This window comes from Gadus macrocephalus, chromosome 16 (assembly GCF_031168955.1).
Source record: "Gadus macrocephalus chromosome 16, ASM3116895v1".
Classification (NCBI taxonomy): domain Eukaryota; kingdom Metazoa; phylum Chordata; class Actinopteri; order Gadiformes; family Gadidae; genus Gadus; species Gadus macrocephalus.
Window position 1 is genome coordinate 16,865,783 of NC_082397.1, and position 13,662 is coordinate 16,879,444.

Sequence of the window (13,662 nt, forward strand, 5' to 3'; positions counted from 1 at the left end):
TATGGTGATTGAATGGTGGTTTCTAATATCACTGCAGGCTGTCTCTTGTGATACTTGCTAAATTAAGTAAAATTTCTTTAAACAGGAGAGTAATAAACTCAGAACACCAGAGGTAGTCTGCTTATGGAAGTCTACTGGGTTGGTAAAACCAATTAATTATAGCTTACATTCAAACAGAGTGACAGTAAGATTTGGGGGGAAAAGGATTTGTGAAAATGACGGGGGACCACAGCATTGTTGAAAACTTGATTCTGATTGGTCCATCAATTTCCAGGGGTGAGGATTATTTTTCAGTAAAGGGAGACTTGTTAAACAGCTGTTAAACAGTTCCACATAAATCAGCTGTACATCCAAAATTCAAAACAATGGTCAAATATAACTATTGTCGGCTGATTAAATCGATAAAATTCCACTAATGTTATGGATGCAAGTAAGTAATATCTCAACACTGTTCGTAACTGATACGGTGGAGGCTTCTCCTCTGCCGTACAACAACCCTGTGGTACATTATATTTCCAATAACAGGATACCCCCGTCGTGGTTTATTATTAGTCTGGTGGGGGGGGGGACACTACTGGCAGACTTTGTAACACATTGTGATTCTTGACACAACCACGAAGGAGTCTGGCTTAAATGTCCCTGGGAAAAGATAAAGAGTTTGACATTTCTAAACCTATCCAAAGCATACAGGGGGCAGCAGCGGTGGACCATTTAGGAAAACGCATGCTGTGCTTATGTTAGCATATCCCTACTGACCACATGCCTGCATTGCCTGGGGTAGCTAAAGTTAGCCAGGCCCCACAAGAAAACGGCACTCAAACTTTACAGAAACAAACAAGCTAATTATAACAACATTGCATTTTACAAAGGAAAAGCTTTGCTAAGCCCGAGGTACTGGTAGCTGCCAAACACTCACAGTTGAGCAGTTTAAACATTATAAATAAAGAATGTAGACAGACAGAAAAGGGAACAGAATACTGTTGTTTCTCAAGTTCCAAACACAATGTTGAAATTCCAGTATATTCTTCTGTTAATGTCTGTGGTTTCCTTTAAAGTTAGAGTATGTGACCTTGTTCTCTACATTTAAATATTGAATAGTGCCAAGAAGACGACTATAGAAAGTTGGTGGTCCATGGGGGGGGATTCCTCAAGGACAACCAGCCTAGTGGCAATTCATATTCGTTATATCAACAGATGAGTAATCTAGGGTAATAGGCACATCTGGCTACATAAAGTTAAGTCAATATTAATTATTTAACACCTTATCACAGTCCCAGTCCCATTGGGGCAAATTGAAATGAGTTTGATGGTATCCCCAACCATATGCAATCAAACTGGCAAGGAAAAAATCACACCAAAAGTCAAAAACCTCCAGCCCAAGGTCTCACCTGCATATATGCATTTTGATGTTCCTCTTAATATTCTGAAAGGCGCTGCCGTTTTCTTTCTTATTCAAACGCCAGGCTCATGAATGGTTTCAATTATGTGTGGGGGTAAATGGCTTGTGTGTGTATGCCTCTGTTTCCCTCCCTACAGGGATAAGGTAAATATTGAGCATTGTTGCATTCATTTTCTACATTCTAATAATAATAATAATTCATTATATTTAGATAGCGCTTTTCAATGACCCAAAGACGCTTCTGTTTATCTTCTCATTGACAGGAGACAGAGTGACTTGTCCCAGTGAGGGTCTCCATCCAGAAGAAGCAAACTTACTTTTGAATGTAGATCAAGCGACAACGATTGCATTGTCCTCTGACTGACAACTTGCACTGCATGAAGAGACGCTCAACTAATACAAGTACCCCGGGGGAGATTTGGGATGGGAGACATTCCATGGCCATCCCCAAACACGACTCGTAACACGGCAACCACATGCACACTTGAAGGAAGAAAAGAGGAGAACGCAAGGAGTTTCCCCATGTTATTTGTCACCAGATGGCCGTCAAATATTTACTAAATCCCATCTTGCCTCAAACCATGGTCAGAACGTGTCCTCTGTTCACTCCCTCTCTCTCCCCTGCTATGTGTTCATCATTGCTGCCGTCTGTTTTCATGCACCGAGCGTCTGGCGCCGAAGTGGCAGGCTATTAAATAAATTAAGCGCTCTCACGCGGGCCTGACAACGACACGCGCGATATGAGAGGGCCCATTACGTGAGCCTCTCTGAGCGTTTTGTTTTTTTCTAAGTCCAACCCTAACCCTCCCTGGGGCTTACTTAGGGTTCCCTGTAGGTTTCGGTTACACTGCACAAGTAGTCGGTATCACCGCGAGCTCGTACTGACGCCGGTACAGCCCGCCAAGAGGCAGGCCGTGCCTTACTAACCCCTTTTTGTCGTCTTTTAGGGACGTCCACTCACGTTGATGTCACAAGCCGGGGTGAATAGTGTAGTGGCTTGGGCATTTTGAATCCCAGCCAAAAAGGTACTGAGTCCTTATTTCTCAGTGCACCTGTAGGCGTCCTTGAGTAAGACGCCTGAGTCCTAGCCGCTATCTTGTGAATGACCGTAAGATGCAAGAAGGAAACCTCAAAGATTGAATTCTAAAGGCTTAATTATGGTTCCACGTTGACGCAACGTTAGGGGGTATACGGACCCAATACGTCCTTGCGGACCCTCCTTGCATCCACCGCAAGGGCCTGACGTGCGCCTCCCAAAAATTGTAACCTTCTTTCGAGGCGACACAGCAGCACGGGCTGTGATTGGTCGACTCACTTAATCCCAACGCAGAACCAAAACAGGTTCCCGACTGCGTCGAAGCGTCTGCAAGGTCATTGCGTTGTGTCGACGTGGAACCTTAACTCAGCCTTAAAGCTCCATCTTTGGTGGTCTTAAGAGCACCGGGGTAGGGTTAACACGTACACGTGCGACTGCCTGTTCTCCCCCCCGGGTGCAACAGCCGTGACTCACGGTCCCTGAGTACTTTAGGCAGAAGTAAACAAACAAAGCTCTTCACTTTCCAGGGGATCCCCCGAGGTGATGGCAGGTATCTCCCTTCCGCCCTGCATGGAACATTGTGAACCGCACTTAATGAAACAGCGGTGACGCTCGCGGTCTGACAGGGGATTCGGCCCGGCTTCACCACCATGCAGTTTCTCTCGAGGGCTCGGAGGGATGTGGTGGACTCCTTTGGTTTAATATAGGACCGGAGAAATAAATAAAACACACTAATGGTTCCCTGGAGTTCAGGGGTACGTCTCCAGTGGCTTGTTAGTTCTCAGCACTTCCTCTTCTTCTTGGTTTCATTAGCAGCCTGGCATAGTGTAGCTTAGTGATAGGGCAGGAGAGAGCATGGTGCATCGACTTCAAAACAACACCGCCGATAATATCTCAGCAACCGCCTAGCTTCTGGGGAGCCTTGTTTACATCCGCCAGGCGGCCACAGTGTTTTTTAAACAAGGGTCTAATGAATTTACCTCCATTTTGCATCGTTGCCATAATGCAAAGGAGGTTTGTCACGTTCGGCTGGCACTTTAGATCGAGAGGAGAGTTTTTCAAGCGAGTAAGCACAAAGGTGGCAACGCAATTATCTTTGATCATTGACCTCTGGATACAGGACTGAAATCTCTTCCATTACTCAACTTAATAATATGCTAATTGAATACAAACGCTGAGACCACTTCATCATAATATCTATAAATATTTATCCAAGCGCAACAGACACATTTGACACTTTAAAGCTTTTCCTCTTCAGACTACTAGCCCATGGATCTGATCGACTTCTATGTAATGGACCCTCTTGTAATGTTAAGGCCAAATTGAACACGTTATGCTGCTTTTGGGCTCACAGGGGCTGGCGAAGGGGCCGGCGAAGGGGCCGCTGATGAATAACTTAGCATGTCCTCTCATTAAAGGAAGCCAATGTTCTTGAGAGCGTCCCAGCACTGGGCACCTACCAAATGAAAAGCCTGTCTGCAACTGTATTAGGTGTCGAGGGCCATTAGTGGCAATTTAAGCTACAATCCTCAACATAAACCCTGTTAACATAATGAAGGCACTCTTAGTTAGCTTATTAATTCAATTTAAAAAGCATTGCGGTAGGAGGACTATCACCAGAGAATAAATCTTCATATCTCTCATTGTGAGGATAGGAGACAAAGTCAGGCAGTCAGACAAACACTGTAAATAGAGAGAGAGAGAGAGAGAGAGAGAGAGAGAGAGAGAGAGAGAGAGAGAGAGAGAGAGAGAGAGAGAGTGAGAGAGGGCGGGGGGGGAGAGATCGTCTATAGATGGATGGATGGATGGATGGATGGATGGATGGATGGATGGATGGATGGATGGATGGATGGATGGATGGATGGATGGATGGATGGATGGATGGATGGATGGATGGATGGATGGATGGATGGATAGATAGATAGATAGATAGATAGATAGATAGATAGATAGATAGATAGATAGATAGATAGATAGATAGATAGATAGATAGATAGATAGATAGATAGATAGATAGATAGATAGATAGATAGATAGATAGATAGATAGATAGATAGATAGATAGATAGATAGATAGATAGATAGATAGATAGATAGATAGATAGATAGATAGATAGATAGATAGATAGATAGATAGATAGATAGATAGATAGATAGATTTCCATCCAGCGGTTCATGAAGTTGATCCTATTGAGGGAAGCTTGATCAAATTTCTTGCCCTGTTTGCAGATTCTTTTGGGACCGCTCCTCTCTTTATCTCCTCTGGTCCAGCCCACCCGGCCCATCTGTCACTAGCGGCTCCAGCGCGGCGGGTCGTGCGCGTGCCAGTGCGAGTTCAAGCGGTTCAGCCCGTCAGTGCTTCTGCCGCCGGTGTCCCCTGATAGCACTTGTCCCGATAACTGATCTCCAGCTGTCACAGTAAAGGCAGCTCAAAAAGACATACAGTACCTGCCTGCAACTCCCTGGCAGTTGAAACCTCTGCTCGTAAAGAAAATAACTACAAAAAATCATGGCATTGACTGGTCGGGCAATACGGTCAAACTGCTGTGGCAAGGCAACACAAAAAAACAACACAAAACCAATTGTTAACAAATCTAATGATTTGATGGCACATAAAAATAAGGTTATATTAATTGCGACACTGGTTTCAATTGAATGATGAAATGAATGTTTATGTGTCTACCTATGCATGCATCTTTAAAAAGGACCTGTATTTGTTCTGAGGGTCTGTGTGTCTTCACATTTCTGCGCTCCTCTTGTTCTTCAACCCATGTTTTTCAGAGGAGGGTACTGGTAGGGTTCTGGGGTGAGATGGGGTAAAGATGAAGGAAGGCTTTCAAGTGGAATCCGAGCGTGTGAAATAGGCTCACCTCTGTCCCTCTGGATGGCAGCTCGCCCACTCACCATCTGCCTGGAGTCCTGGAGACAACCTTTGCACACAATACCAAGAATATCAATGCTGAGCAATGTTCACATGCAGGGAGGAAGGAAATGGAGAATTTTGAGAAATATTCTGTGTAGCCCTCCTTCAGAACTGCTATACTGCAGTGTCAGGTTTAAACAATATAAAAAAAAAGATGAAAGGTTTAATAAACGACGACAACAGAACAAAATAGCATTTGATTGACTTAACCAAGGTCAAGTAAGGACAGGGCACATCACATCACATTTTAATCACAAGGCTCAATTGTTGGTCTGCATTCGAGGATGCTTAAGGCCAGTCCCTAGATATGCACATGCTTCACTGCTTTTCTTTCAGTTTAAGCCAGTTTTACAAATGCTTTTGGGAGACATCGGGTCTTTCAAGACAAATATCTCAAGAGAATTGGATAAGATAGGGGGTGTAAGGCAATTATGTGGTAGTGTCAATCAAAACAATTTTGTATGACAAGAAAATGACCATATACATGATTATTAAAAAAAAAAAATCAGTGGTGATGGCTGAGGGGAGTATTCCTGTTTTGATTGCATCTCTCTCCCCAATGAGTTGTTACAAGTGCAATAAGTGTTGAGGCGACATGATGACAGGTTAGCAACATAAGGTGTACAAAAAGCTGTAGTTTTCATAGGGATTTTTCTTTTCACCTCCAAAACTGCTGAGTCAGTACTTACATTTCTTTTTCAAAGCAAGTAAATCAAAGCAAGTAAAGAGAAAGTCTTTGGTCCCTGAAATAGGCTGTTCACTTTATCACGACATGTTTGCACAGCTTAGTTGGTTTTTCTGCCATTTTTTTTATCAAATGACACAGCTTTCACTCTGAAATCATCTGCCTGCTCTCCCAGGACATGTCTGCATCGCTCACTGCAGCCTCAGCCCACAGATCAGGAGGCTCTGCGTTCACACTAAGAAGATGAGTGAGCTCTCACACTTTGAGGGAAGGGCCTTTTCCCTCTTCTGCACACAAGAATTCTGCCATTCACGCTATGCCATACATTGCCTTGATTTTAAGTCATGGTTCAATTTCTATTGACAAGAGTACATTGATCACGTTGCTGAACCCATTTCATTTCCACCACTAGCAGATTCATTTTCCGTCTGAAGACGAATTTCATGCTCACACCAAGGACATGTGAATGATTGGCTGTTCATGGTTAAGATCTCATGAATAACGGTGCAGGGTAGCAGCGGCAAAGAGCATGAACACACTTAAACCCAATACAGCTTCAATGTATGGAGATATAGTGGGGCATAGTGTATTTTGCAATTTCTAAAGCTGGGTATATTGACTGGTATGAGCTTTGGGCCATTAGAAAGCAGTAGAGCAGTGCCACCTATTTAACTGAAACATACAAATCAATGACAGGAACATGACACATTTTTTCAGTGATTGCTGGCTGTGGGGTATTGCTATGGCATTATCCCACAGCCAAATAATGTTTGCTTTTGTTTTTAGTCAGCAAATATTTTTGTTTGAATAATGTTTGACACATTGAGTTCAAACGTTGGTGCCAAATTTTGGAGTGACATTTATGAACTCAATTCATTATGGCGACACATAATTCATTATGGCGACACTTTAATATTGTACAATATATACCTTCCCCTACATGAGCATGGCACAATGGAAGTCTACTGGTTTGTGGGGTCAGTTTGCTCTCTTTTCTTATTACTACAATTACCACAATTCCCTTCTACCAATCAGAACAAACGTTTGTTATTCAAAAATTATTCATTATAATTTTGTCGTTCATTCAATATTTTGAGCTCATTCCAATTTCCAATTGGAAGGATCTTAACCACTGAAGTCCAGAATATTTTTTACACCCCAGCTGAATGACATTCCCTTATCATTGCCCAAAGAGACGGTAAGACAATGAGCAGGCAGGCAGTAATAGGACTTGTCAACCTTCTCCTCAGTAAGGAGATATGGGTCAAATCAATCATAGGGTCTGGAACCTCCCGTTATGAAAGAGTTAATTTGTTTTTTCATGTGTGTCTTGAAATTAGCTCAAAATTAATCAAGCTTTCTTTGATTTGCCCAACTACAGTAAGATTAGCTAGGTAGATAGTCCCCACTAAGCTTGTAACAAAATGTACAGCGCCCAAAAGGTAGTATGGGAAATCAATGTTACGTGAAGGGATTTTAGCTGAGTGCAGATCATGTCATGAAAATGACAATTCAGACAATAATTGTATCACACAAGTATAGCAGGGGCGAACACAGCTGTATCTAATGACATCAATTATGGGCACTAGGATACTTACTGACCAATGATTATATTTGCCCTTACCGCACCTAGGGACAAAAGCCAAAATACATGCATAATATAAAAAATCAATCCCATGTTTAATTGTGGTGTGTCCTTTTATAATTGACCACTAACTCACCACCCACAGTTCCCAACCTGCAAGAAGAAAAGCTTACAATTATTTAAAATAAAGTGAGTGAGTCATGGTTTAAAAGTGGTCAACACTGAACACAAAGTGTTGTCCCTGTTCCCCATGGCGGTCCCAGCTCTGGGGGGAAGCTCTGACCCCAGGGTGGGTAAACTCAACTTCTTCCTGGTAAATAACACTGTTACCACCAGACTCTGGGTTGAAACGAAAGCCAGAAGGATAATCCCACAGAAGCCTAGAGGGCAGGGAGGCAGCTCTGAGTTACCCCAGGTCCGTCCGCATCAGGTGAGTGTCATTTCATTGACCCCGCCCGACCAGGCCTGCAAGAAACGCCACAGAAACACCAGCCACACAAGCCAGGGACGGGCTCCTCACAAGCAGCCACATCAACAGAGTTTGCATTCATCGAGGATGGCATCATTGCACAACGTGGAAAGTAACTCAGCATGAGCCCGAGTGAAAAAAATGCCTTCCGGAAAATACGTTTTGATTCGTGAGACAGCTAGATTTATATTGGAATTGTACGAGTATTATGTGTATGCTTCATCAATCCCCCCTCCCTGCAAGGTCTCCTACAGGCAAACACACAGACACACACACACACACACACACACACACACACACACACACACACACACACACACACACACACACACACACACACACACACACACACACACACACTTCTAAACCCTCTTGCTATTTACGGCAATAAGATGCAAATGGTGCCGAGTTACAAATCCATTAAGTCGCTCACTGTGAGCCTAGCCACGTCTCATTTCCACTGCAATGTAAAGTCTTAGATTTACAAGATTTACATCGTGGCCTTTACTGTGAAGCCACAGAACCTTGTTCATTTCCTCTTTTATTATCGGGGAGTTCACGGAGTTTGAATCGCTGCTTCACAGCAATCATAGGCGATAGAGACAGTGGCCCAGCTGATTGGATTAGGGCGTACCTGCTAGAAGATTAGGTCTGAATGATGGAATTCAGTACTTTGGGTTGATGAGCTGGCGACAGTAATCTTTGGTCTGATTTTGTCTTTACAGAATAAACTGTCCCCCTTGGATTAAGTCATCATGACCCCATTCGCTCCTTATTTAATCTGTGAGGCAGACTCTGAAAGAAATAGCACGGTTTCCACGAGTCATGAAGCACATTTTCTCCATGATGTAACACATTTAGATCAGAAAAATGAGGCCTGGGGGTGTCACCCCTCTGATACATTCAGTATTTCCACTGTGACCGTGGGGCTCGCTGATAACTGGGTTCTGGTGGGAGCTCCTCTAACGCTGACGGTCAGAGAAGCTCTATGTGTCATGGTAATGCCCCCTTCTTACACAAAGGAAAGTGGATTCTATCTTCCAGTCGATTATGTTATGTGTTGCGCTTGCATGTCCTTCACCTGTTGACACAGTTCGACATGTACAACGCCAATGTCACGGGAGGTAAATGCATGCATTTGTGTGTGTGTGTGTGTGTGTGTGTGTGTGTGTGTGTGTGTGTGTGTGTGTGTGTGTGTGTGTGTGTGTGTGTGTGTGTGTGTGTGTGTGTGTGTGTGTGTGTGTGTGTGTGTTTGTTTGTTTGTGTGTGTGTGGATGTGTGTGTGTGTGTGTGCCTCCAGGAAGAGCACACACACACTTAACATGAGGGTACACACACAGTATAATATTCATATGAATCAATATTGTTACATATTAGAAAAACACTTTTAAGTACGTTTATTGATGGGCATTGATATAGTTGACTGTAAAGGTACAGAATCACAAATGAAATTAAGCAAATACCTTTGTATTATCTGAACCAACATTCCAAACATATACAGATATCGAATGTGATTCAGAACTTGATTGTGCCCTAACGTTACACAAACACTAACATAAAAAAAAAGATAAGTGCAGCCCAGCTCTGAGACGATCCCTCAAGCGAGCGATAAAAAATGGCGGAATAGAATATATAGTGATATAACCCCGACATGGAGCACAGGAGGCAGAAACCTCTTCCAGAGAGACTATACTGTGGTCGCCACGCGGACGTTCTTGGGGCCCACCTCGCTCAGGTCCACCTGGGCTCCACCTTCCTGGGGCAGAGGCCGGCCTCTGGAGGACACCACATCCGGGACCTGGAGCCTCACACATAGTTCACATTCATTCCTATTGTCCAACTGTTCTTATAACACAGAATCCATAGATAGATCTGTAATCTACACACATGCCAAAATACTATGGTGGATAAGTTTAGCTTCCTTTGCCCTAGGCCCACTTGTTTTAATATCCTCTAGTATTTGCTAACAAAAGGCCTCAAGTGTGGAGCTTGAAGAACATTCTGGAACATTCTGTCTGCTAGACTGTCAATAAAAAGGCTGCCGCAGGAGGGAGGTGCAGCTGCTCTAAATAGCAACATTAAAAACAAAACAAGGTATTGTATTGTTGTTGCCTTTGGGTTTGTCTTGAAGCCACTCCTGAGCTGAACTCAAAAGAAGAAGCCATGTTCTTGTTTATTTTTTCAGTATGGCTTGCTCAATAGCTGAACTCTTGACCTTAACAGAAAGCCATTCACGAGGTCATTGGAAAAAGCATAACCTAATTCAGGACACTGTAGCTGTCCAACCTCCCTCCCATTTGTTGTTTGTCACAAGGACACAGCCGGCGGTATTGACATGTTTGCACTGGTCTATATGGCAATCATGTGATCAAATGTGGGCTAGAATTGATAGATGGACACATTTCACTGAATCCCTGGTGCTTTAGTCGTGAAAATAAATGGAACACAATGGAGGAAGGTCCTGTTGAGAATCAGACCTAGTCTGACCTACTGTATGTCCCAACATTATTATTATTGATAGATTCATTGCAACCAATCAATCAAATCAATCTATTCATCAATTAAAAAAACGTGGGTCCCTTCTAGTCACATTTATTAAGAACTAAATCTTAAATATTATTCCGAAACATCACAAAACAACATAATCTTTGTAGCCTTCGCTCAGAACAATCCGTCAATGATAGCACTGGGGGGATTTGTCAAAGTACGGGCAGGAAAAGGGAAGAGGGTTTCAGGAACTCAAGCCTCACAGAGAGAGACTGCCTGACAGACGGACTGCATAATTTAGTTCCAGCTCCGCCCCCCCCCCCCCTCGCTTTCACTTCTCTTCTTTCCTTCTTTTGGTCTTTCTTACCATGCCGATGGTGACAGAGTCTGTCTGACCGTGGATTCCCTTTGTAGAGTCATCTGCAAAGTGAGAAAAAACAGTTGAGCCTGACCCTAACTGACCTCGAAGGGCCCCCAGTTCCTCCCTCTATGAGGGCCAACAGGAACATGTTTGATATACATTGGCGAACTCCACAATAAATAGATGTTCTTTTAAAAGTTTTTATCAAATATATCTCTCCCCATTTCAAAGGGTTAAAGCAAAGCTTTAGCTCAACACACGCCGACTGCTACTTAGCGTCCCCTCGGGTGCGAGCGCATGATGTCACATTATGTGTACATTGTTCACCGTGACAGCTGAAGCCAGTGCTTTGTCTTGATTAGGGAGTTAGTGTGTTCATCTCACCTGGGAGGCCCTCGGCAGCATATCCCGGGTTGACCTTCCCTGCTGCCTCAGCAACCGAGCTCAGGCCGCTCCCTGATTGGTTAAACCTGTGGAACCCATTGGCAATAGGCCAATGGAAAGCATGAATCTCTGATATTGCACAGGGACATCTTCAGTGGATATGCAGCTGCGAATAGATCATTTTTTCCGCCCCACCTACATGATATTGTTTGGTATATGCTTTCACACTTAAGCTATTTTTATCACTATTGCTAGCAACTAAAACAACATCATTATTCATAGCATTTCATTAGACCCAACAAACCAATATAATTTAGCGCTTCTAATTTGGAATCATTTAAATTAAAAAGCTGGCAAATATGATAGCTTGCATCCACTCCCTAGTCTCAGCAGCCTCAATTAAAATCTTAATAAAGTTCAATTCAAATACTAAAATGTCAGTTATTCTGAAAGCCTGCACTAAATCAAATCTTATAACGGGATACGGCAAAGCCTAGTCCTTCTCATAAATACATCATATGTATTAATTGACATTCACACATTAGGAATGGAATATTGCCTGATACTTTTAGGAAGTACTAATTAATGCTATGCTACACCAGCAAAATAAGTATCAAGCATTCATCATTCTGCACTGTCCGCAGTTCTAATTACGAAAGTGAAAATAGTTTACCTTATGGTCCCCTTTGTGTTTGACTCTGAAAGAATAGCATTGGCATAAATCACTCACAGTCCAAAACTAAAGAGAGCTGTAGCCTGTAAATACATTCACTCTTACTTAAGCTACGCCTCAATGCTTTTTCACTGCATCTATAGAAACTGTACACATTTTGGTTCTGCATTAATAACACAGCCTTGAGCCTTTTCTTATAATAGAAAGATACAGATTTAAGGACTTTCAACATTTTTGTGTAATGGCTGCTGAGGCCCAAAGCCTTCCGCCAAAATGCAGACTACATTTGCCCTCGGTAGGGTACAAACCATATCTATCTCACAGGGAATAGTCTCTGCCTTCCCATCCTTTAACCCCCACCAACTACTGTCCAAAGTCATTTAGGTGACTAACATTAAATCCCCCATTATGTCACCAATAATTGCAAAGCATGCAGGCATGCCCCTCGTGAAGTTTGATAATCCGTAGAAGAGCTGCAGAGATTTGAAAGTAAGCCTCTAGCTTTAAAACGGGGAACCCGCTGAGAAGATATTGATTTGACTTTCTCCCCAGACGTTACAGTATATGGCCCTGTGACTGACTCACAATGTAGTCAAGGGCACTGCCAGGGGATGCATATCACACTCTGTTACAGGTAGGGAATCTCGCCATTAATCCCTCATCTTCAAACCACCACCACGATTTGCTACGGGTCCGGAATCAGTTACAGGGATTACAGGGAAATTGTTAATGGAGCGACTCTGGGGGCCGTTTTGTGTTATCGCTCGCACACAGGCCTCTGCGGCTTTTATTCCAACGTTGGCCCGGAAGGATCTCCTTGGAGATGCTGCTCCGTAGACTGCTCGAAAAATAATAAAATAGAAAACAGTAAAAAAAGAACTTTAAAACGCAGCACCGTCTTACACGACAATCACTGGAACACGATGCGTACACACAGCACAGCCTAAAATCCCGAGGGTCTAAGGGGCGTTACTGCTCATACCTTGGTGAAAAACCTTGGTAATGGTTGCTAACTCTGAACGGATTCCAATTAAGCTTAGCCCTTTTAAGCGCTTTGCCAAATGTATTCATGATTTAGCGAGTTGCCAGAGTTCACTCTGGTCCAAGTAGGATGATATTTGGTGTTGGCACTGATTTATTCATGTTTACAGTTTTAGTGACAGTGTTTTTTAGAGTACTGGTCCAGGTCCATGTGTGAAAAAAAAATGCTAATTATTTGCGGCGTTGTTGTGCCATGGGAGGGAAAGAGAAAGGGGGGATTGGTCGAGCTACCTTTTTTAAAGACAGGCAGAGGGTAGAGGTATCTGAGCAACATGCAATACCGCTGCACCTACCCAAAAGGACCCACTGACCCCAGGAGCGCCCTCTTAACCTCTCATGTTCAGACTTTTTAGGACACAGGACTCAAACTGTCAGCCCTGCAGCCAGCAAACCCTCTAGCGCACTCTCTACTAGCAGTCTCCACTGAGCCACTCCAAATAAGCCGCTCAAAACTCAAACCCTTTTCTGCTGACAGCCAATGTTCTGTCTTACGCAGACGTAAAAAATAAAGCAAAACCACCGACCCCCCCCCCCCCCCCCCCCCCCCCCTGCGTGCCCTTGCTCAAGGACAGTGGCGGAGCAGTGCAGAGTCAGTGTGCACCCATCGATGAGCTCCTTC

At 43.5% G+C, this 13,662-nt stretch overlaps 1 protein-coding gene across 2 annotated transcripts in view; it reads right to left on the minus strand.

The window, feature by feature from the left end:
* Positions 1-9,479: 9,479 nt before the first annotated feature.
* Positions 9,480-13,662, minus strand: part of igsf5b (immunoglobulin superfamily, member 5b) — a 13,085-nt gene continuing 8,902 nt past the window's right edge. The window contains exons 7-10 of one of the 2 annotated variants that reach the window (XM_060074848.1): positions 12,003-12,027; positions 11,330-11,415; positions 10,952-11,004; positions 9,480-9,902 (exon numbers count right to left, since the gene is read on the minus strand). In XM_060074848.1, the coding sequence (XP_059930831.1) occupies positions 9,648-9,902; positions 10,952-11,004; positions 11,330-11,415; positions 12,003-12,027 (419 nt within the window). In that variant the 3' untranslated portion in view covers positions 9,480-9,647. The remainder of the gene's footprint in view (positions 9,903-10,951; positions 11,005-11,329; positions 11,416-12,002; positions 12,028-13,662) is intronic. The other variant, XM_060074849.1, reaches the window with a different exon arrangement.